This window comes from Hyla sarda, chromosome 8, assembly GCF_029499605.1.
Source record: "Hyla sarda isolate aHylSar1 chromosome 8, aHylSar1.hap1, whole genome shotgun sequence".
Lineage (NCBI taxonomy): Eukaryota > Metazoa > Chordata > Amphibia > Anura > Hylidae > Hyla > Hyla sarda.
Genome location: NC_079196.1, coordinates 16,955,431 through 16,979,730, shown reverse-complemented (window position 1 = coordinate 16,979,730; position 24,300 = coordinate 16,955,431). Strand labels below are relative to the sequence as shown.

The window sequence follows — 24,300 nt, the reverse complement described above, 5'->3', positions numbered from 1 at the left end:
AGAGAGATAAAATGAGAGAGAACGAGAGAAAACGAGAGAGAGAGAAATTGAGAGAGAGAACTAGAGAAAGAAAAAGAACGAGAGAGAGAACGAGAAAAAGAGAGAATGAGAGGGAGAAAATGAGAGAGAGAAAGAGAGAGAGAACAAGAGAAAGAAAGAGAGAGAGAGAGAAAATGAGAGAGAGAGAGAAAGAGAGAGAACAAGAGAGAGAGAAAATGAGAGAGAAAGAGAGAGAGCAAGAGAAAGAAAGAGAAAAAGAGATAGAGAGAAATTGAGAGAGAGAACGGGAGAAAAAGAGAGAACGAGAGAGAACGAGAGAGAGAGAACGAGAGAAAGAGAGAGAGAGAGAGAGAGAGAGTGAGAACGAGGGAAAGAACGAGAGAGAGAGAAAGAGAGAACGGGAGAGAACAAATCTGTGTAACTTTCTGGCACCAGTTGATTTAAACAAAAAAATTCCCCCAGAGTACCCCTTTAATCATTTGCATGGTTAACACTCTCCTCTCCTGAAATGCTCTGTGCTGCTGATAATAGTGGCATAGATACAGGGGCTGTAGGAGTCCACCACCACCACCATACTAACGTCTCCTCTCCCCTGAATGATCAGGCAGAATCGCTCTGCCCCATCATAAGGAGAATCGTTTGGTTCTGCAGTTAGAGCTGCACAGTCCTCTCTGTCCCCTCCCTGCATCTCTATGATCACAAAAAAACATGTGGCCTCTAAACTATGTTTTATTAAAGTGGTATTTTGGTATCGGAAATTTGTATATAAATTAACCCCAAAATATATATTTTAATATTATAGTGTTATCACTGATTGTACTTTAGCATGTTTTTGCATGACTCACCCCTAAAGTTGTGTAGTCCTAACATTGTAAGTGTGATGTTGTCTCAGCAGTTCCCTAGCTACTGCTTGTTTCCTGACAGGAAGTTGTGTAGTCCTTTTAATGTTAGCATGGTGTTGTCTCATCTGTCCCCCAGCTTCTCCCTCTCTCCTGACAAGAAGTTGTGTAGTCCTCTCATTGTCAGTGTGTTGTTGTCTCCCAAGCTCCTCCATTTTATATTGCAGGAAGTAATTTTGTCCTCTCATTGTCAGTGAAGTCTCTCTCTCCTGACAAGAAGTTGTATAGTCCTCTCTTCGGCAGTGTTTTGTTGTCTCAGCAGCTCCCAAGCTCTTCCATCTCGTATGGCAGGAAGTTATGTAGTCCTCTCATTGTCAGTGAAGTCCCTATCTCCTGACAAGAAGTTGTGTAGTCCTCTCATTGTCAGTGTGATGTTGTCTCAGCAGTTTCCCAACTCCTTCCCCTTATGATCTGCTGTTTCAGGAGGTGTGGCTGGATCTTGTCTTTAATCACTAGCCCCGCCCCTGAGTGATGTCATCCCATTTACCAGCCCCTACAGCTACATCACTATCTCCCTGTTATCTATCTATATTGGGACATTTAGGGAAGGATTTGGTGTGGTTACAGCATGGTGCTTTATGCTGAACAATTCCACAGGCAGAGGAGCAGACAGGAAATGACTAGCAGGTGCTGCAGCCTCACTAATTGTGCGATAGTCTGCTATAAATTTAGATCTTCTGCAGCAGCTCTGGGTGGGGAACAGGCAGAGTGGGAGAATAGTGATAAGAGCTGAGGCAAAACAATGCGTTCTGGGAATTGTAGTCCTGAGCAACTTCTCAACAAGGAAGTTCAGGACTAAGAACCCAAAACAAATGGATTTTTGGTGATTGGAGAACTGGAATAGACATCTCAGGTTGGAATACCCCTTTAAGGCCATGTATTAGGGTCTAGGTGTGTCTAGCTGCATTATTGTATACGAGCAAGTAAAAAATAACACAGTGTTAGTATCATTTATATAAACGGCAGCGACAACACGTAGAGCAGTGTTTCCCTACCTGCGGGACTCCAGCCTTTGGCTGTCCGGGCATCCTGGGAGTTGTAGTCTTGAAATAGCTGGAGGCACCCTGGTGGGGAAAAACTGTTCTAGTGAACTTTCTAGTAATATTTGTCATTTATTTGTATTTTTTTTGTCTTTTGTAATTTTTTTATTTTTAATAATTTTCCTCTATAACAGTTTTTTTTTCCTTGCATGCTGGGAGTTGTAGTTTTGCAACAGCTGGGGGCACCCTAGGTGGGAAAAACTGTTCTAGATACAGTTTTTCTAGTAATATATATGGCATTATTTTTTAAATCACTTTTTGTAATTTTTTTTTCTATCATTTTTCACCATAACATTATTTTTCCTGGCATGCTGTACTGTCTATAGCTGTGTTTCCTAACCAGAGTGCCTCCAGCTGTTGCAAAACTACAACTCCCAGCATGCCCGGACAGCCGAAGGCTGTCCGGGCATGCTGGAAGTTGTAGTTTTGCGACAGCTGGAGGCACCCTGGTTGAGAAACACTGTTGTAGTCAGTGTAGTCTGGACTGCCCCCCGACAGTCCTTATGTTCTTTAAAGGGGTACTCCGGGGGAAAACTTTTTTTTTTTTTTTTTTTTATCAACTGGTGCCAGAAAGTTAAACAGATTTGTAAATGACTTCTATTAAAACAATCTTAATCCTTCCACTGCTTATTAGCAGCTGAATACTACAGAAGAAATTATTTTCTTTTTGGAACACAGAGCTCTCTGCTGACATCACGAGCACAGTGCTCTCTGCTGACATCTCTGTCCATTTTAAGAACTGTCCAGAGTAGGAGAAGATCCCCATAGCAAACATATGCTACTCTGCACAGTTCCTAAAATGGACAGAGGTGTCAGCAGAGAGCACTGTGCTCGTGATGTCAGCAGAGAGCACTGTGGTCATGATGTCTGCAGAGAGCACTGTGCTTGTGATGTCAGCAGAGAGCTTTGTGTTCCAAAAAGATAATCATTTCCTCTGTAGTATTCAGCAGCTAATAAGTACTGGAAGAATTAAGTTTTTTTTTTTTAATAGAAGTAATTTACAAATCTGTTTAACTTTCTGGCACCAGTTGATTTAAAAAAAAAAAAGAAAAGAAAAAAGTTTTCCACCGGAGTACCCCTTTAATGCAGTGTTTCCCAACCAGGGTGCCTCCAGCTGTTGCAAAACTACAACTTCCAGCATGCCCGGACAGCCTTCAGCAGTTTTGCAACAGCTGGAGGCACGCTGTTTGAGAAACACAGATGTGGGCAGTAGTATACGACCGATATAGGAATAGTAATCCATACAGAGATCTCCGTCACTACTACCCCCATCATGCACAGCTGGGGTGGCACTTATTGCGGCGCTCCTTTGTAATGTGTAGCCCATTCCTTCGGTGATGAACCAGCTGGGGCAGGGGTGACATATTGGAAAGGGAATGTGCTTGGCTCACAGGGGGGCCTGACCATAGCAGGTGCCCAGTCAGTGCACAGAGCGGCCGCAGCCAGGGGGTTGCCCCGCACCGACGCACCAAGCAGCCCAGCAATGACATTCTATCCTAAGAGCTAATGGTATCAACACAACCTGCAAAAGGGAGGGAGGGGAGAGAGGAAGAGGAGGAATCAGAGGGAAGGAACAGATTCCCAGGCTGAGGACATCGACTGGGAGAATGTACAAGGGGACTGGGGGGCAAGAAGGAGCCAAGACAATGCCCAGGAGCCGAGGGGGTGAAGCCTGGTACATGGGGGAGGGGGGTCTATGAAGGACGCAGCCGACACGCTGACCCATTTAGTGCTTCGCTCTCTGGGATTGTCACTTAGTATTAGACCCACATAAGGATCCTAGGGTTGATGTGTGCGCTAGGATGGGATAGGATTGCATACAGCTCCGGAGGCAGAGGATAGTGACTGCGTCCCCCCCAATACTCAGACCGCGACCCCGTCCCCATCCAGAGACTTCACCATGGAGATAATGGACGAGGATGACCCCCAACAGGTAATCCATCCCGTATGATCATTGGATTATGTGCAGAACTGGCTGCTTGAACCGATGTAGCGGAGCTGAAGGAGTCATTCACCTCTTCTGGGAGCTGGTTAGTGATATTAACCAATGTCGTCGTACATGAGCGGCACATATTCAGCTCTGCTACAGCTCATCAACTCTGCCCCGCTACTTTGGAAAATGATGTCCTTGCAAATCATGGCTTAGGGCAGTACTACAATAGGGCAGTAGGGGAACTACAACTCCCAGCATGCCCGGACAGCCTTCTGGAGAGCATTGGGTTGGTGACTATTACTATAGGATCAGTGTTTCCCAATAGGGTTGCCTCCAGCTGTTGCAAAACTACAACTCCCAGCATGCCCGGACAGCCTTCTGGAGAGCCTTGGGTTGGTGACTATTACTATAGGATCAGTGTTTCCCAATAAGGTTGCCTCCAGCTGTTGCAAAACTACAACTCCCAGCATGCCCGGACAGCCTTCTGGAGAGCATTGGATTGGAGATTATTACTATAGGATCAGTGTTTCCCAATCAGGGTGCCTCCAGCTGTTGCAAAACTACAACTCCCAGCATGCCCGGACAGCCTTCTGGAGAGCATTGGGTTTGTCACTATTACTATAGGATCAGTGTTTCCCAATAGGGTGCCTCCAGCTGTTGCAAAACTACAACTCCCAGCATGCCCAGACAGCCTTCTGGAGAGCCTTGAGTTGATTACTATTACTATAGGATCAGTGTTTCCCAATAAGGTTGCCTCCAGCTGTTGCAAAACTACAACTCCCAGCATGCCCGGACAGCCTTCTGGAGAGCATTGGGTTGGTGACTATTACTATAGAACCAGTGTTTCCCAATCAGGGTGCCTCCAGCTGTTGCAAAACTACAACTCCCAGCATGCCAGGACAGCCTTCTGGAGAGCATTGGGTTGGTGACTATTACTATAGGATCAGTGTTTCCCAATAGGGTGCCTCCAGCTGTTGCAAAACTACAACTCCCAGCATGCCCGGACAGCCTTCTGGAGAGCCTTGGGTTGGTGACTATTACTATAGGATCAGTGTTTTCCAATCAGGTTGCCTCCAGCTGTTGCAAAACTACAACTCCCAGCATGCCCGGACAGCCTTCGGCTGTCCGGGCATGCTGGGAGTTGTAGTTTTGCAACAGCTGGGGACACCCTGGTTGGGTAGCACTGGACTAAGCAATGATCTGGAAGCGGATTGCTTTTCTATTGTCATACAGCATGCTGGGAGTTGTAGTTCCACGGAGGTGGACGGGTTGCTTGTTGCTGTATTATGTGTGTGATACATTGATATTATGTTGTTTCTTTCTCTGCTGCTGTTGGAACGTGTTATATATCGTGTTATATTTTCCTGCGGTTTATTAGATTGAAGGCAGAAAAAAAATCAGGTTTCGACTTAAAGGGGTAGTCCAGTGGTGAAAAACGTATCCCCTATCCTAAGGATAGGGGATAAGTTTGAGATCGCGGGGGGTCCGACCGCTGGGGCCCCCTGCGATCTCTCTGTACGGGGGCCAGGCTCTCCGGCCAAATAGCGGGTGTCTACCCCCCGCACGAAGCGGCGGCCGACACGCCCCCTCAATACATCTCTATGGCAGAGCCGGAGATTGCCGAAGGCAGCGCTCCGGCTCTGCCATAGAGTTGTATTGAGGGGCGTGTCGGCCGCCGCTTCGTGCGGAGGTCGACACGCCCCCTTCCCGCGGGCTCTCGGGGCTCCGTACAGGAGATCGTAGGGGGCCTCAGCGGTCGGACCCCCCGCGATCTGCAACTTATCACCTATCCTTAAGATAGGGGATAAGTTGTTCACCACTGAGTCACCACTGGACTACTCCTTTAATTGTCTTTAGCTATAGAAGGCGATCAGAGATTCTGACAGGAGGGAAACATTTCCTTTTTTATTTTATTTTTTTCTTTCTTTTTATTTTTTTTATGAGGGACAGGAAGAATAGTTCTATAAAATATTCAGATAATATCTCATCCAGTCCTCAAATAATTCCCATATAGTGCCCATATAATACCTCTTCCAGTTCTTAAAGGGGTACTCCGGTGGAAAACATTATTATTATTATTATTTATTTTTTTTAAATCAACTGGTGCCAGAAAGTTAAACAGATTTGTAAATTACTTCTATAAAAAATGTTTTAATCCTTCCAGTACTTATTAGCTGTATGCTACAGAGGAAATTCTATTCTTTTTGAATTACTTTTTTGGTCTTGTCCACAGTGATCTCTGCTGACACCTGATGCCCGTATCAGGAACTGTCCAGAGCAGGAGAAAATCCTCATAGTAAACCTATGCTGCTCTGGACAGTTCCTGACACGGACAGAGGTGTCAGCAGAGAGCACTGTGGACAAGACAAAAAGGAAATTCAAAAAGCAAAGCCTTTCCTCTGTAGCATACAGCTGATTAAAAGTGCTGGAAGGATTAAGATTTTTTTATAGAAGTAATTTACAAATCTGTTTAACTTTCTGGCACCAGTTGATTTAAAAAAAAAAAAAAAAAAAAAAAATAATAATGTTTTCCACCGGAGGGCAGATGTTGTTACTTTAGGGGCAGATGGCATTAACCCCTTGTATTTGTGACGCCAGGGTGTGGTTTAGCCTATAACCACCTGAAGATATACCGCTGGATCCTGGGCTAGGCACGGGGGGCAATAAAGACTCTGACGCCAAGTTACAGATAACGGCAGCTTTACTGAGGGTAGACAGATGGTAAAGTCTATACAGTTCAGCCAGGGCCCAAGGAGGTGACCAGTGACGCAGAGACCTTAAGGGCTTGCTGGGACTTGTAGTAGGACTGGACAATTGAATGCAGACCACGCTGACTTGACAGATGACAGGGACTGAGTTGACTCATAAAGCTGTGACTTTATCTTACTTGACTTGATGGCGGCTGCAGGACTGGACTTTGAGGTCTCCAACACTCTGGACACACAGACTAGACAAGACTGCACTGGACCTCAGCAGAAGAGAGAGAAGCTCCACCCAGGGCTTATATGGGGCAGACCAGCAGGGAGCCCATAGGTCACTCTTGGGGTCACCTGGTCACTGGTACCTCCTGGGTAACAATCACATGACATATCACATGGTATAACTCTTAAAGCAACATTACATTTTATAACACTTTACATGGTAAAACATATTTACAATGGGGAAACAATTGCAGGGGCCTTGGGGACACTGAAGGAGGCTGCCTGACAGGACAGCAGGAACACGGGGTAACACCTCCCGTACCGGGACACCACATAATGCCCCAAACAGTGCCCAGATAATACCTAATTTACTCCTCATAAAACGCCCCATACAGTCCCCAGATAACACTTCATACAGTGCCCAGATTATACCTCATACAGTTCTCATTTAACCCCCAAACAATCCTCATATAATGCCCTGTACAGCGCCCAGATAATATCTTGTACAACTCCACATACAGTGCCCAGATAATATCTTGTACAACTCCACATACAGTGCCCAGATAATATCTTGTATAACTCCACATACAGGGCCCAGATAACACCTCATATAGTCCCTTATAATACCTCATACGGCACCCAGATAATACATCATATATTCCCCGTATAACACCCTATACAGAGCCAAGATAATACTTCATATAGTCTCCATATAACTCCCCATACAGTGCCCAGATAACACTTCATATAATAGTCTCCATATTATGCCACAAACAGTGCCCAGATAATACCTCATTTATTCCCCATATAACGCCCCATACAGTGCCCAGATAGCACTTTATATAATCCCCACATACACCCCATACAGTGCCAAGATAATACCACATATATTCTCCATATTTCTCACCATAGAGGGCCAAGATAATTCATGCAGTCCCCAAATAATGACCCACACAGGGCCCATATAATATCTCAAATAGTCCCCATATATAACACCACATTCATGCCCGATAACATATCATAAAATCCCAAACAGTGTCCAAAAACCCAAATACAGTATTACCCCATACAGTGCTTGAATTATAACAAAATACAGAGCCCAAACAAAAGTCCGTAGTTTGTAAAAAAAAGTCACACCATACTGTAACCATATAATACACCTTCTTCTCAATCCCAAATCTATACAGTACCAATAAAAACAAACAATAGAGTAACCACATAACTCCATACAATGCAGCAATAATACCGCCAGTAATAATTATCCAAGTAAAAACCACTTAAAGGGATATTCCAGGAAAAAACTTTTTTTTTTTATATCGACTGGCTCCAGAAATTTAAACAGATTTGTAAATTACTTCTCTTAAAAAAATCTTAATCCTTTCAATAATTATCAGCTGCTGAAGTTGAGTTATTGTTTTCTGTCTGGCAACAGTGCTCTCTGCTGACATCTCTGCTTGTCTCTGGAACTGCACACAGTAGAAGAGGTTTGCTATGGGGATTTGCTTCTACTCTGGACAGTTCCAGAGACAGGTGTCATCAGAGAGCACTTAGACAGAAAAGAGCAACTCAACTTCATCAGCTCATAAGTACTGAAAGGATTAAGATTTTTTAATAGAAGTAATTTAGAAATCTGTTTAACTTTCTGGAGCCAGTTGATAAACAGTGCTGTACAGGGGGAGATTTATCAAAACCTGTCCAGAGGAAGAGATGCTGAGTTGTCCATAGCAACCAATCAGATCGCTTCTTTCATTTTTGAAAAGGCCTCTGAAAACTGAAAGAAGTGATCTGATTGGTTGCTATGGGCAACTCAGCAACTTTTCCTTTGCACACAATTGTTTTATACAGTGGTCAATAAACTACTACAAAATGAATAAATGAATAAATAATACTACCATATACTAAATAACAGCAGCGTATAAGTGTCTGTTCAGCCGCGCTCCGGACCTACATTTTTTAATTCTATGGTGCTGATGCTGCGGTGACGTGAAGCTGACCCCATATTGTCCCCATAACTTGTCTCTCTGGGCCCCAATGCAAAATCTGTAACAAGACTCTTTTGTGGTGTCCCGGTACCGTATTGCATACCGTACCTTGTATGGTGGTCCCCAAAGTCAGAGTTCCTACGTTCAGGTAGGGTCCCCCAGGTGGGACAGCGCCTAGTCGTCTCCTCCTTCTCTAATTTTATAATGTTTATGTGTACATATTTAATAATGGGTATATTTAATATAATGTATATTAGTGTGCTTACCTTTGTAGCGTCGCAGGACCTTCGGTCATGTGACTATGTTAATTCCTCTATGGTATGTTGGAGGACCTTTGGAGGTCCTTGGGTCACATGATTACACATAACCCTTTGTAAATATGATTGACAGAAGTATTGGACCAATCAGCTTTAGTCCAGCCCCTGCCCATATAAGGGAGCTGTAGCCAATTATCGCTCTCTTGGGTTACTACTCTCGTGGATGCCGGACTATCAGGACGGATCTGCGCAACTTACAAAGACAAGCTAGGCCAGAAAACCAGCCGGCCTCAGCCTAAATCAAACCCTGAGTCCTAAACTAAATCCCCGCTAAAGCTAGCGTGACTACTGGACCGAAACTAACTCCCCTAAATCCAGTGGAACAGCGCATATCAGTCTACGGACTCTAAAACGCTTAAGGTCCCAACCACTGTCAATCTCTAAGAGACTTTGCCTGTATAGAGACTGTTCCGGTTATGAAGCTTGCATAAAATCTTCAGTAAAAGTTCCGACTGTTTTCAGCAAACTCTCCGGTTGTGGACATTCAATTATTCTATACCTCCCTGTCGCTCTTGGGAAGGGTGGCGGTAGGACAAGCATTGCAGAGGAGCCCGCACCCCGTCATCACGAATAGAAAGGGTTAATCAGACACCCTTTAATTACCGCACAGCTACACCTCATATACCCTACACCCCCCAGGCTATCACACATGCCCCATTTATAATACTGGTGTCTTCAGGCCCCATCAGGCGACTCTGTACTGTCTATAGCAGTGTTTCACAACCAGAGTGCCTCCAGCTGTGGCAAAACTACAACTCCCAGCATGCAATCATTAGATTGCTTATACAGTATAGATCAGTGTAATGCGTATGGATGACATTAATTTGTTACAGTGTTTCCCAACTAGGGTGCCTGCAGCTGTGGCAAAACTACAACTCCCAGCACTCGATCATTAGATTGCTTATATAGATCAGTGTAATGCATATGAATTACATTCATTTGTTACAGTGTTACCCAACCAGGGTGCCTCCAGCTGTTGCAAAACTACAACTCCCAGCACTCAATCATTAGATTGCTTATATAGATCAGTGTAGTGCCTATGAATTACATTCATTTGTTACAGTGTTACCCAGCCAGATTGCTTCCAGCTGTTGCAAAACTACAACTCCCAGCACGCCCGGACAGCCAAAGGCTGTCCGGGCATGCTGGGAGTTGTAGTTTTGCAACAGCTGGAGGCACACTGGTTGGGAAACACTGATGGATTAGATTGGCGCTCTACCGGTATACTCTCTCTATGGCAGGCTGTCACTATTACATTGTGGGGGTGCACATCTAGTAATTTAACCGGCCTCATGGTAGAAGTGCGCCAGTCTTTGCCAATCGTGTGTGATGCTGGGAGTTGTAGTTTTGCCACAGCTGGAGGCACCCTGGTTGGGAAACACTGCTCTGTAGTTACACTTCTGCTTCATTTGTATTACTCTATATGATGATATTATACATATAAATGAGGATTGTGTCAGGATTTATATTTGTGGGTTTTAGCTCAGTGTGATTATAATAGGAAGGGAGGGGTTAATATATTTTCGGCCGACTATGGTAACAGGGATTACTGGGGCTTTCTGCAGGATTTATTTGCTTTTATGTATATTATATTTATATGGGGGCTACATGTGACCTTGTTAGCTAAACACGTGTAAACCAAGTGTGGTGTCTGGGGTGTTGCAATGGTGTAGCAGTGTCTGGTGGTATTAACCATGTGGGGTATGGTCTTTTTAACCCCTGATTTGTCATGACGCCAGGGTGCGGTTGTTTTCTGTATAAGGCCCTGCAGACTAGGAATCGACTGATATCGATTTTTTAGGGCCGATAGCCAATAACTTATACCGATATTCCGGTATAAGTTATCGGCTATTGCACCCCCCCCCGGCACCGCTGAAGCCGCTACAGATCAATGATTTAAAGTGGGCGATTTAAATCAATGAACTGCTGCGGCCTTTGTGGGGCCAGAGACCGCCACCGCCCCCGCTTCTCTCCCCCTGCCTGTCCTGGGGTCCTCCCTAGTCCAACCACCGCCGCCGCTGCCCCATTGCCTCCACCATCCCCGATCTTATAAATACCTGTTCCCAGGGCCCGGGGTCCGCGCTACTTCTGGCTCCAGCGGCGTCCTGAGCTGTTACTGTGCGCACTGACGGTGGCATCACGTTGAGGAGGTCACTCGTTATTGCGCTGCGCAGCGCACAGCAATAGCGCAGGACGTCGCAGGAGCCAGAAGTAGCGTGGGCCCCTGGAACAGGTAATTATAAAACCGGGGATGGGGGAGGCAATGGGGCGGCGGCGGTGGTCTCTGGCCGGGGGGGGCGGGGCATTATCGGCATATCGGCAAGGTAATTCCGATACCGATCATGTCCAAAATCGTGAATATCGGCCGATAATATCGGCCAAACCGATAATCGGTCAATCCCTACTGCCGACAACCGCCCCAAAAATGTCAGGAAGTAAAGGAATGTCCACAGCAGGAATTGTGAGATAACTGGAACTTTTACTTAAACTTCTTATGGAACAGTCTTTACAATTATGCAGTTTCTCTAGAGGCAACCGGGATGCGGGATACCTCACAGGCTTGCTGGGACTTGTAGTATTGAGATTTATGCCGACCACTGTGCTGCTAATTGTATGCTTGAGTTGAATAGTAGTCACTAGGAATTGTAGATAGAGCTTGATAACTCAGGTTTTGAAGTGGCTGCAGGTTCCTTAGGCTTCGGCCTAGATGAGATATATTGAGTATATGCTGATTGTGCTTCTTTAGTGTCCAGCAGGAAGAGAGAGAATTTAGAGACTACAGTCCCTTATATACTAAGGAGGCTGAACTACAGCCCATTGGTTGCCAAGCCTGTAGGTCCTGAACCCAGAGAACTCTGGGTACATCACATGACAGTATCACATGACCCAGTAAGGACCTATACATTTGTACAACTTTATATATAATAGACAATATGTACAATACAATTACAATGCATTTATATAAGGTGTAACTGATAAGAAAGGGGGGAAAGCCCTGCAGGAGAGCCCTATGACTGCAGGGACTCTTCCTGAGGGGACTTAGGACAGGAACAGGACAAGGTCCTGTACCGGGACACCGCACAGGCTTATATGAATGAGCTACAAATGTAATAGAAGAGATAGATAGATAGTTAGATAGATATGAGAAAGATAGATATGAGATAGATATGAGAAAGATAGATGATAGATAGATATGAGATAGATAGATATGAGATAGATAGATAGATATGAGATAAATAGATAGGAGATAGATATGAGAGAGATAGATAGATAGATATGAGATAGATAGATAGATATGAGATAGATAGATAGATATGAGATAGATAGATAGATAGATAGATAGATAGATAGATAGATATGAGATAGATAGATATCAGATAGATAGATATGTGGTGTCCCAGTACGGGAAATGGTCCTTCTGTCCCGTCAGGTTGAGTCCCTGTCTGTCTCCGGGGTTCTCCTGCAGTGTCTCCCCCTGTGTACATAGGTTTTACATAAAGAGTAAAGGACCTTTATTGTTAGTCACATGATTATGTTTAAGTCACATGTTTAAGACATATGATTGTTACCCAGAGAACCCCATCAGCGACCAGGTGACCTCTCAACTAACCTATGGGCTTCTTGCAAAGCCCCCTATATAAGATAGGGAGGAGCTGCAATCTCTCTCTTTCATCTCTCTTGTTTCTGAGGTCCATTGCAGGCGTCTCAGTATCAGTGTCCAGAGCATTGGAGGCCTCAAGTCTAAAGTCAGTCATCAAACCAGTCAAGTCTACTGTCTAATCAACATGGCCTGCATTATAGTCAGTCTAACTTCTGCAAGTCCCTGCGAGGTCTCTCTGTGTCACTGGTCACCTCTCTGGGATACTGCTGAACTGTATAGACTGTACCATCTATCTAATCTATCTATCAGTAAAAGCTACCGTTACCCTTAACCTGGCCTTGGACTCTTTATTGCTCCTTCCTGACCTAGGACTAGCGGTACTACCTTCAGGTGGTTAAATAGGAAAACCACACCCTGGCATCATGATCACGAAGGGATTAATACCATCTACCCCTGGGCAACACCATCTGCCCCTTACACCACATGGCTAACCACAGATAGATAGATAGATATGAGATAGATAGATAGATATAAGCTAAATGGATGGATAGATAGATAGATAGATAGGAGATTCATATGAGATAGATAGATGTAACACTCACATTTCTGAAGACAGGAACCCCGGTGGATGTGGATCCGCTGGACCTGTGTGGCAGATGACTCGAACCATACCAGGGAGCGGAGTCTAAGGTGCCGCTGGTTTTCACCAGAGCCCGCTGCTAAGCGGGATGGACTTGCTGCGGCATGCGGCACCCAGGTTGCTACCCCTGGCACGGCTCGACCACACAGGCAGCTGAGTAAATGCGAGGCACAGGAGGGGTAAGGCAACTTGTAGTCTGGATTGCAGAAGGTCAGGGCAGGCGGCACAGTAGCTTAGTCAAAGCGAAGCAGGAGTTCAGTAGGCAGGTGGCAGAGGAGCAAGGTCAAGTCACAAGAGCAAGAGATCTGACACACGGCAAGGCAATACAGAGGAACGCTTTCTCAAAGGCACAAGGCAACAAAGATCCGGCAGGGAACTGAGGAGGGTGGAGCAATTTATAAATGAGCCACAGTTGGATTACACTAATGAGCATACTGGCCCTTAAAATCTTAAAGTTCCGGCATGCGCGTGCCCTAGTGGATGGGGACATGCGCGCCAGAGCAGAGAGGCAGAGGCAGGAGAAACACCCGGAGAGTGACGGACTGGGGCTCGCATGCGGGCTCGTCCTGCAATGCGAGTCCCAGCCCGGTCATCAGCAGAAGGTAAGGGGACCATGCGCTCACGGCCAACGTGAGTGGCCAGAGTGCATAACATAACAGTACCCCCCTTTGGTCTCCCCCTCCTTTTATGAGAGAGAAAATTCCTGAGAAGGTCACGGTCCAGGATATTCTCCTCAGGCTCCCAAGATCTCTCCTCAGGACCGTCGACCAAAACATTTTTTTACCTCTCACAGTTTTTGCAGCAAGAATCTGTTTAACTTTGTAGACATCAGGTGAGCCGGAGATAGGTGTGGAGACAAGATTCTTCTGTGAGAACCAATTTATGACAAGAGGCTTGAGGAGAGAGATGTGGAAGGAATTGGAAATATGTAATGTAGCAGGTAGATGGAGTTTGTGGGAGACAGGATTGATCTTTTTTCGAATCTGGAAGGGACCAAGGTAGCGGGGACCGAGCTTGTAACAGGGGATCTTGAAGCGGATGTACTTGGATGAAAGCCACACCAGGTCACCAGGAGATAAGGACGGAGGAGGTCTTTTACCTTTATCCGCTTGCACCTTCATGCGTGAAGAAGCCTGGGACAACGACTGTCGGGTCTGTTGCCAGATGGTGGAGAAGTCACGGACCAGCTCATCAACAGCAGGCACACCGGAGGAGACTGGGAGAGGAAGAAGAGAACAAAGATGGAGTGCTTAGACAACAAAAAAGAGGGACAACCTCGTGGACTCGGAATTCTTATGATTATATGAGAATTCAGCCCAGGGGAGAAGGTCAACCCAATCATCTTGGCGAGCTGAAACAAAATGCTGAAGATAAGTCTCAAGGATTTGATTAAGACTCAAGGATTTGATAACCTGACCGTTGATAACCTGACTATTGGACAGAGGGTGGTAGGCCGAGGAGAAGTCCAGATTGTTGTCCAGACGGTTACAAAGGGCTCTCCAGAACAAACTGCACACCTCAATCCGAAATGATATGCTGAGGAAGACCATGTAAACGAAAGACATGCAACAAGAAGTACTTCGCCAGCTGCGGGGCAGAAGGAAGACCTGGTAGAAGAGTGAAATGAGCCATCTTGGAAAACTGATCAACAACGACCCAGATGACAGTGTTATTATGAGAAGGTGGCAAATCGGTGATGAAATCCATGGCGATATGGGACCAGGGAGTCTCTGGAATGGGTAAAGGCTGTAAGAGTCCTGCAGGTCTTTGTCGAGGAGTTTTGTCACGGGCACATGTTACACAGGACCGAACAAAATCAGAAACATCACGTTCAAGATGGGGCAACCAGTAGTGCCGGGAAATAAGAAGTAGAGTCTTGCGTATTCCAGGATGTCCTGCTGTCAAGAAAGAATGACCCCATTTCAGGACCTTGCGTCTCAATCTGGCAGGCACAAAGGATTTTCCCGTAGGAACTTGCTGAATCTCGGCAGGAGTGGCAGGAATCAAACGGTCAGGAGGAATAATATGCCTAGGCGTGGAGTCCAAACCAATGATGTCAGAGGACCTGGAGAGAAGTGAATGAAGAAGTTGAACCTAGAAAAGAACAGTGATCATCTTGCCTTGCGGGGTTCAAACGCTGAGCAGACTGAAGGTATAGAAGATTCTTATGATCGGAGTAGATGCTGACCGGATGAGAAGAACCTTTCAATAAATGTCGCCATTATTCCAAAGCTAGCTTGATAGCGAGGAGTTCCTCTCAGCAGGATAGAATGTCTTGGAGAAGAACCCACAAGTTACACTCTTGCCCTTGGCGTTTTTCTGTGTGAGGACGGCACCCGCTCCAATAGAAGATGCATCAACCTCCAAAGCAAAGAGCCTCTCTGAATCAGGTCTTGTAAGCACGGGAGCAGAGGCAAACACAGACTTTAAACGGGAGAAGGCCTCTTCAGCCTCTTGAGGCCAAGATTTAGGATTAGATGCTTTTTAGTGAGAGTCACAATAGGAGCAACCAAGGATGAAAAATGTCGGATAAACTGACAATAATAGTTAGCGAATCTCAGAAAGTGTTAAATAGCACGCAGGCCCGATGGACGAGGCCAATCCAATACTGCAGACAACTTATCTGGATCCATCTGGAGGCCCTGATGAGAGACAATGTAGCCAAGAAACGGAAGACTAGGTTTGGCGTAGAGATGATTTTTCCTTAGTCGCTGACCAGACGAACATGAGTACGATGCTCCTCTAGGTTGGAAGAGCTAGAATGTCATCTAGGTATACGACAACACAGGTGTAGAGAAGATCACAGAAGATATCATTGACGAACTCTTGAAAAACATTTGGAGCATTGCAGAGACCAAAAGGCATTACAAGATACTCAAAATGTCCGTCACGAGTATTGAAGGCCGTTTTCCATTCATCTCCCTTGCGGATACGAATGAGGTTATACGCACCGCGTAAGTCCAACTTGGAGAAGACCTTGGCACCACGTAGAAGGTCAAAAAGTTCTGAGATAAGAGGTAGAGGGTAATTTTACCCTCTTTACTGTGATTTTAAGTCCCCTGTAGTCAATACATGGACGGAGTGAGCCATCCTTCTTCCCTACAAAGAAGAAACCTGCTCCAGCAGGAGAAAAGGCCAGGCAAAGGAGGAAGACGAGAAACAACTTTACGCAGAACATGTTGGAGGCAAAAATTTTGACAGGATTATTTCTCCAGTTCTCCAATCCAATTGCGGGGAAAGGCGTTGCAGCCAAGGAAGACCAAGAAGAATCTCAGAAGTACAGTGTGGCAGAACATAGAATTCAATCTTTTCTTTATGTGATACTCCTACTTGCATGACGAGAGATTTATTACGGAAGTGAACCTTACAGTCCAGATTTTGTCCATTAACAGAGGAGATGAACAAGGGCTTGGCAAGCCGAGTAAGGGGAAGATGATACTTGTGGACTTAAGCCGCATCAATAAAGTCACCTGCTGATCCGGAATCCAAAAATGCTGTAGCGCTGAAGGAAGACTTGGCAGAAGCGAAGACTTGTACAGGAATAGTTAAGCGTGGAGAGGTAGTATTCACACCCAAGGGCACCTGTCCCACATACCCTAGGTGCGGGCGAACTGTACAGTCCTTGAGAAAGTGCTCCGGGCTAGCACAGTACAAACACAAATTCTCATTGCGTCGTCGCGACCTCTCCTGTTGCGTAAGACGAGAACGATCTCCTTGTATAACCTTTTTGGCAAGATGCGCAAGAAACTGCAGAGGTGGACGTTGAAACACGTGTGTCAGGGGGGCAGGTTCCCTCTCTAAGCGCAATTCCTCCTGTTTCTCGGCAAAACGCACATCAATGCGTGTGGCCAAGTGGATAAGTTCAGTCAAAGAAGATTGAGGATCTCGCGTGGAAAGGGCATCTTGAATCCTGCTTGACAGTCCTTTTTTTGAATGTGGCACACAAGGCCTCATCATTCCAGGTAAGTTCAGAGGCTAGAATGTGGAATTGAACCGTGTAGTCACCAACAGTAGAATTCCCTTGACAGAGGTTTAGCAACGCCGTCTCAGCTGAAGAGGCACGTGTGGGTTACTCAAAGACACTGCTAAATTCTGCCAAGAATACTGACAAATTGGAGGATACTGGATCACCACGGTCCCAAAGCAGTGTAGCCCAAGCCAGGGCTTTTCTGGACAGTAGACTAATGACAAAGGCCACCTTACTACGTTCCATTGGAAACAGTTCAGACATGAGCTCCAGATGCATGGAGCACTGTTTAACAAAGCCTCTGCACGACTTGGAATCCCCATCATACTTGGAAGGCAAAGGCAGGTGCAGCTGGGAGCAAGAAGACACTGCTGGAGCTGGAGATGGGAGTGGGCCAGATTGTGGTACCTGCTGCTGTTGCAAGGCCAAAAGTTGTTTCATCATGGCTGAAAGTTGAGAAAATTGCTGCGCCTCTCAGGCCAACTGCTGCGACTGATGTACCACAACTGAGGAAAGATCCGTAACTTCAGGCAGGGGTACCTCAGCGAGATCCATGTTCGGATCTTACTGTAACACTCACGTTTCTGAATACAGGAACCCTGGTGGATGTGGATCTGCTGGACCTGTGTGGCAGATGACTCGGACCCTACCAGAGAGCGGAGTCTAAGGTACCTCTGGTTTTCACCAGAGCCCACCGCAAAGCAGGATTGGCTTTCACCTGCAGGCGACACCCAGGTCGCTACCCCTGGCACGGCTCGACCACACAGGCGGCTGAGGAGATGCGAGGCACAGGAGGGATAAGGCAACTCGTAGTCAGGATAGCAGAAGGTCAGGGCAGGCGGCACAGTAGTGTAGCCAAAGCAAAGCAGGAGCTCAGTAGGCAGGCGGCTGAGGAGCAAGGTCAAGTCACAAGAGCAATAGATCTGGTACGCGGCAAGGCAATACAGAGGAACGCTTTCTCAAAGGCACAAGGCAACAAAGATCTGTCAGAGAACTGAGGAGGGTGGAGGAATTTATAAATGAGCCACAGATGGATTACACTAATGAGCGCACTGGCCCTTTAAATCTTAAAGCTCTGGCACTCTGCCGGAGCAGAGAGGCAGAGGTAGGAGAAACACCCGGAGAGTGACGGACTGGGGCTCGCATGCGAGTCCCACCCCCGTCGGCAACAGAAGGTAAGGGGGACATGCGCTCATGGCCAGTGTGTGTGGCCGGAGCACATAACGTAACAATAGATAGATAGACATGAGATAGATAGATAGATATGTGGTGTCCCAGCAACAAAGGCTGTCCTGTGGACTGCCGATCTCCTCGGGCACGCCTGCTGCATCTGTGTTGGGCCCACTGTGAAATTGTCTATTATGTTCATCCTGTTAATGCACTTTATTATAATTTCTATAGGCACTGCATATTATGTTATTTATGTACTATGCCTTTAAGAGCAAGAGGTGTAGTGTAAACCAGGTGACCCTGTCTGCCCAACGGGAACCCCTGTGTGGTGTCCCGGTACAGGACATGTCCTGTCCCTTTTGTCTGGAGTCCCCTCAGCCAGAGTCCTTCCATGCTAATGGGCTCTCCTGAAAGGCTAACCCCTAGTCACCTCTTAATATGTAATATTCAATGTGTATAATTATATATGTAATTACTCTGGGATATCTCTGTATAGGACCTTAGAGGTCACGTGCCTTTAATTTATGTTATGCTATGGTTTAAGAACCTTTGGGTCATGTGATATACCCAGGGTTCCAGAGGTCAGGACTGACAGGTTTGGCTATCCAATGAGCTTTGTCCCACCCTCTTAATATATAAGGGGCTGCTGCCACTTGATTCGCTCTCTTAGTTCCGGACTATCAGAGAAAGCACATCTCAGCACAATTCATCAATTCAAGCTTGGCCTGAAGCCTTATCTTCCGCAGCCACTAAACCGTGAGTTATCCAGCTCAAAACTACTAAAATCCTGTGTGACTACTGCAACTCAATTATCTTCAAATCAGTAGCACAGTGGCTAACAAACCAACGCTCATTGTACTTAGAAGTCCGAGCAAACCTGTGAGGAACCTGAACTACGGGCCTCTATACTAAAGACTGTTTTGTTACCTGCAGTTGCATAAAAAATGCAGTAAAGTTTATTCCGGTTTTCATCAAATATTTGCTGTGGACATTCAATTATTTCTCCCTACCGTTTCTGGTTGGCGGTAGGAACATTACTATAAGGAAACCGCATACTGGCGTCACGACAACATAGGGTTAATACCAGCATACCCTAAACTATTACTTGCACCACCTAGTCACCACACCTCAATTGTTCTGTATATAGTGTAAGGGGGGGGGGGGGGGGGGAGGAGTTGCCCCAGTTCAGCTTTGTGCTGTGTGCTGAGTACAGTGTGGAAAGGAGGTGAAGTTGTGTGTGGAGAAATCCTGACGGAAGCCTAAGGAAATATCTTCTCAAGTCAGCCCTGCTATTCTGCAAGTGTTTCTTGCACTTACACCTAGCAATTATATTATGTTTTTATCTAATTCTTTGCTTTTTCTTTACAGGAAGAAATGTATCTAGGCCCCAGTTTCCCGCTGTACCCTACTCCAGGTATCGTACTGAGCTGTTTTCTCTCCACATATGGCCAGAGGGTCTTAATTTGGTTTGCAGCAAAGGCTAGCAGTATAGTCTCTTGTAGTGAAGGCGTTAATGGTGACACCACTTGTCATCTAGGGCAGTGAAGGGGTTTATGGTGACATCCCTGCTGGTCTAAGGTAATTTAGGACTAAATGATAACACCCTTAATGGTCTAAGGTAGTTAAGGAGTCAATGATAATATCCCTGGTGGTCTAAGGTAAGGAAGGAGTCAATGGTAACAATGGTCTAGGGTGGTGAAGGAGTCAATGATAACATCCCTTGGGGGTCAAAGGTAGTGAAGTCAACAATGTTTGGTAACCAATTTCTTAACCAAATTTATTTCCCATAATGATTATTAAGGTTGATTGGTTGCTATGGAAACAGCACCAATATTTAATGGCACAGGAGACGACTGCACATCGTATCCCTGTTAGTGACTGATTCTGTTGCCCCCCTAATCTCTCCATTGGAATTAACATACATGTTCTGCCAAGCAAAGCTGGCACCTTAATGTTGCGGGGGGTGCGAGGTGATAAGTGCCATCCCTTATCTCCTGCGCATGGCGGCTTTATTTAGGCTTCACTCACACAACCTTGTTATCTCACTGATGTCTTTGTTATCTGCCAAAAAGCTTTCCTGCAACGCGGACAAGATTCAGCTTCCGTCCGGTGCCCTCCAGGGTGTCAGCGCCCATCATTATATTGTCCTCATATAGAAATGATTTACCCGTATTGTATTTACTGTTGTGGATCTTGTGTTGACAACGTCCCATGTCTGCATATATACTAATTACTATACTAGGTATATTACTTGGCCTCTGTGGTTTTTGTACTCTTAGGGGGATATTTATCAAAACTTGTGTAAAGGAAAAATTGCCCATTGCAACCAATCAGATCGCTTCTTTCATTTTGCAGAGGCCTTGTTAAAAATGAAAGAAGCGATCTGATTGGTTGCTATGGGCAACTGGGCAAATTTTCCTCTGGACAGGTTTTGATAAATCTCCCCTTTAGTGTTTATTCTCTTCTCTCTCAGCCGACCTCGGGGAGGACGCCGGGGTATACATGGAGTTTATGATGAAGCGCAGATGCTACGATGCCATTCCTACAAGCTGCAAGCTGGTTGTGTTTGATACGTCTCTACAGGTCAGTATATAAAAGACCAGTATGGAAAGGGGCATCCATAAAAGAGAAAAGACATCTGCCATCCCAGGCCAGAAATGTCCACTCACTGATCAACCACAGCAATGACATACACCTGCCTAATATTGTCCTGCTACTCTGACCCCCTGAAGTCCGGACCCCATATCCCTGTGCTGTGTCCTGTGGTATCAGATCCTATAAGGTGTGAGGTGCGGACCCCCATATCCCTGTGCTGTGTCCTGTGGTATCAGATCCTATAAGGTGTGAGGTGCGGACCCCATATCCCTGTGCTGTGTCCTGTGGTATCAGATCCTATAAGGTGTGAGGTGCGGACCCCATATCCCTGTGCTGTGTCCTGTGGTATCAGATCCTATAAGGTGTGAGGTGCGGACCCCATATCCCTGTGCTGTGTCCTGTGGTATCAGATCCTATAAGGTGCGGACCCCATATCCCTGTGCTGTGTCCTGTGGTATCAGATCCTATAAGGTGTGAGGTGCGGACCCCATATCCCTGTACTGTGTCCTGTGGTATCAGATCCTATAAGGTGTGAGGTGCGGACCCCATATCCCTGTGCTGTGTCCTGTGGTATCAGATCCTATAAGGTGTGAGGTGCGGACCCCATATCCCTGTGCTGTGTCCTGTGGTATCAGATCCTATAAGGTGTGAGGTGCGGACCCCATATCCCTGTGCTGTGTCCTGTGGTATCAGATCCTATAAGGTGTGAGGTGCGGACCCCATATCTCTGTGCTGTGTCCTGTGGTATCAGATCCTATAAGGTGTGAGGTGCGGACCCCATATCCCTGTGCTGTGTCCTGTGGTATCAGATCCTATAAGGTGTGAGGTGCGGACCCCATATCCCTGTGCTGTGTCCTGTGGTATCAGATCCTATAAGGTGTGAGGTGCGGACCCCATATCCCTGTGCTGTGTCCTGTGGTATCAGATCCTATAAGGTGTGAGGTGCGGACCCCATATCCCTGTGCTGTGTCCTGTGGTATCAGATCCTATAAGGTGTGAGGTGCGGACCCCATATCCCTGTGCTGTGTCCTGTGGTATCAGATCCTATAAGGTGTGAGGTGTGGACACCATATCCCTGTGCTGTGTCCTGTGGTATCAGATCCTATAAGGTGTGAGGTGCGGACCCCATATCCCTGTGCTGTGTCCTGTGGTATCAGATCCTATAAGGTGTAAGGTGCGGACCCCATATCCCTGTGCTGTGTCCTGTGGTATCAGATCCTATAAGGTGTGAGGTGCGGACCCCATATCCCTGTGCTGTGTCCTGTGGTATCAGATCCTATAAGGTGTGAGGTGCGGACCCCCATATCCCTGTGCTGTGTCCTGTGGTATCAGATCCTATAAGGTGTGAGGTGCGGACCCCATATCCCTGTGCTGTGTCCTGTGGTATCAGATCCTATAAGGTGTGAGGTGCGGACCCCATATCCCTGTGCTGTGTCCTGTGGTATCAGATCCTATAAGGTGTGAGGTGCGGACCCCATATCCCTGTGCTGTGTCCTGTGGTATCAGATCCTATAAGGTGCGGACCCCATATCCCTGTGCTGTGTCCTGTGGTATCAGATCCTATAAGGTGTGAGGTGCGGACCCCATATCCCTGTACTGTGTCCTGTGGTATCAGATCCTATAAGGTGTGAGGTGCGGACCCCATATCCCTGTGCTGTGTCCTGTGGTATCAGATCCTATAAGGTGTGAGGTGCGGACCCCATATCCCTGTGCTGTGTCCTGTGGTATCAGATCCTATAAGGTGTGAGGTGCGGACCCCATATCTCTGTGCTGTGTCCTGTGGTATCAGATCCTATAAGGTGTGAGGTGCGGACCCCATATCCCTGTGCTGTGTCCTGTGGTATCAGATCCTATAAGGTGTGAGGTGCGGACCCCATATCCCTGTGCTGTGTCCTGTGGTATCAGATCCTATAAGGTGTGAGGTGCGGACCCCATATCCCTGTGCTGTGTCCTGTGGTATCAGATCCTATAAGGTGTGAGGTGCGGACCCCATATCCCTGTGCTGTGTCCTGTGGTATCAGATCCTATAAGGTGTGAGGTGCGGACCCCATATCCCTGTGCTGTGTCCTGTGGTATCAGATCCTATAAGGTGTGAGGTGTGGACACCATATCCCTGTGCTGTGTCCTGTGGTATCAGATCCTATAAGGTGTGAGGTGCGGACCCCATATCCCTGTGCTGTGTCCTGTGGTATCAGATCCTATAAGGTGTAAGGTGCGGACCCCATATCCCTGTGCTGTGTCCTGTGGTATCAGATCCTATAAGGTGTGAGGTGCGGACCCCATATCCCTGTGCTGTGTCCTGTGGTATCAGATCCTATAAGGTGTGAGGTGTGGACCCCATATCCCTGTGCTGTGTCCTGTGGGATCAGATCCTATAAGGTGTGAGATGCGGACCCCATATCCCTGTGCTGTGTCCTGTGGTATCAGATCCTATAAGGTGTGAGGTGCGGACCCCATATCCCTGTGCTGTGTCCTGTAGTATCAGATCCTATAAGGTGTGAGGTGCGGACCCCATATCCCTGTGCTGTGTCCTGTGGTATCAGATCCTATAAGGTGTGAGGTGCGGACCCCATATCCCTGTGCTGTGTCCTGTGGTATCAGATCCTATAAGGTGTGAGGTGCGGACCCCATATCCCTGTGCTGTGTCCTGTGGTATCAGACCCTATAAGGTGTGAGGTGCGGACCCCATATCCCTGTGCTGTGTCCTGTGGTATCAGATCCTATAAGGTGTGAGGTGCGGACCCCATATCCCTGTGCTGTGTCCTGTGGTATCAGATCCTATAAGGTGTGAGGTGCGGACCCCATATCCCTGTGCTGTGTCCTGTGGTATCAGATCCTATAAGGTTTGAGGTGCGGACCCCATATCCCTGTGCTGTGTCCTGTGGTATCAGATCCTATAAGGTGTGAGGTGCGGACCCCATATCCCTGTGCTGTGTCCTGTGGTATCAGATCCTATAAGGTGTGAGGTGCAGACCCCATATTCCTGTGCTGTGTCCTGTGGTATCAGATCCTATAAGGTGTGAGGTGCAGACCCCATATTCCTGTGCTGTGTCCTGGAGTATCAGATCCTATAAGGTGTGAGGTGCGGACCCCATATCCCTGTGCTGTGTCCTGGAGTATCAGATCCTATAAGGTGTGAGGTGCGGCCTCCATGGAGGGGTCTAGTTTCTCCAGCCCATCCCACAGATGATCGATCGGATAAGTTCTGGGGATCTGGAGGCCGACTCACCTCCTT

General features: G+C 46.7%; 1 protein-coding gene across 3 annotated transcripts in view; it reads left to right on the top strand.

Annotated features, from left to right (window-relative positions):
* The first annotated feature begins 3,586 nt into the window (after positions 1-3,586).
* PRKAG3 (protein kinase AMP-activated non-catalytic subunit gamma 3) overlaps positions 3,587-24,300 on the top strand; it is an 81,370-nt gene continuing 60,656 nt past the window's right edge. Inside the window, exons 1-3 of one of the 3 annotated variants that reach the window (XR_008847043.1) lie at positions 3,587-3,872; positions 19,839-19,884; positions 20,944-21,053. Coding sequence is in view for 1 of the 3 variants with exons in the window: in XM_056534814.1 (XP_056390789.1) it covers positions 3,840-3,872; positions 19,839-19,884; positions 20,944-21,053 (189 nt within the window). In the remaining 2 variants the exon portion in view is untranslated. Of the gene's footprint in view, positions 3,873-19,838; positions 19,885-20,921; positions 21,054-24,300 lie in introns of all 3 variants that reach the window. The other 2 variants (XR_008847044.1, XM_056534814.1) reach the window with 2 other exon arrangements.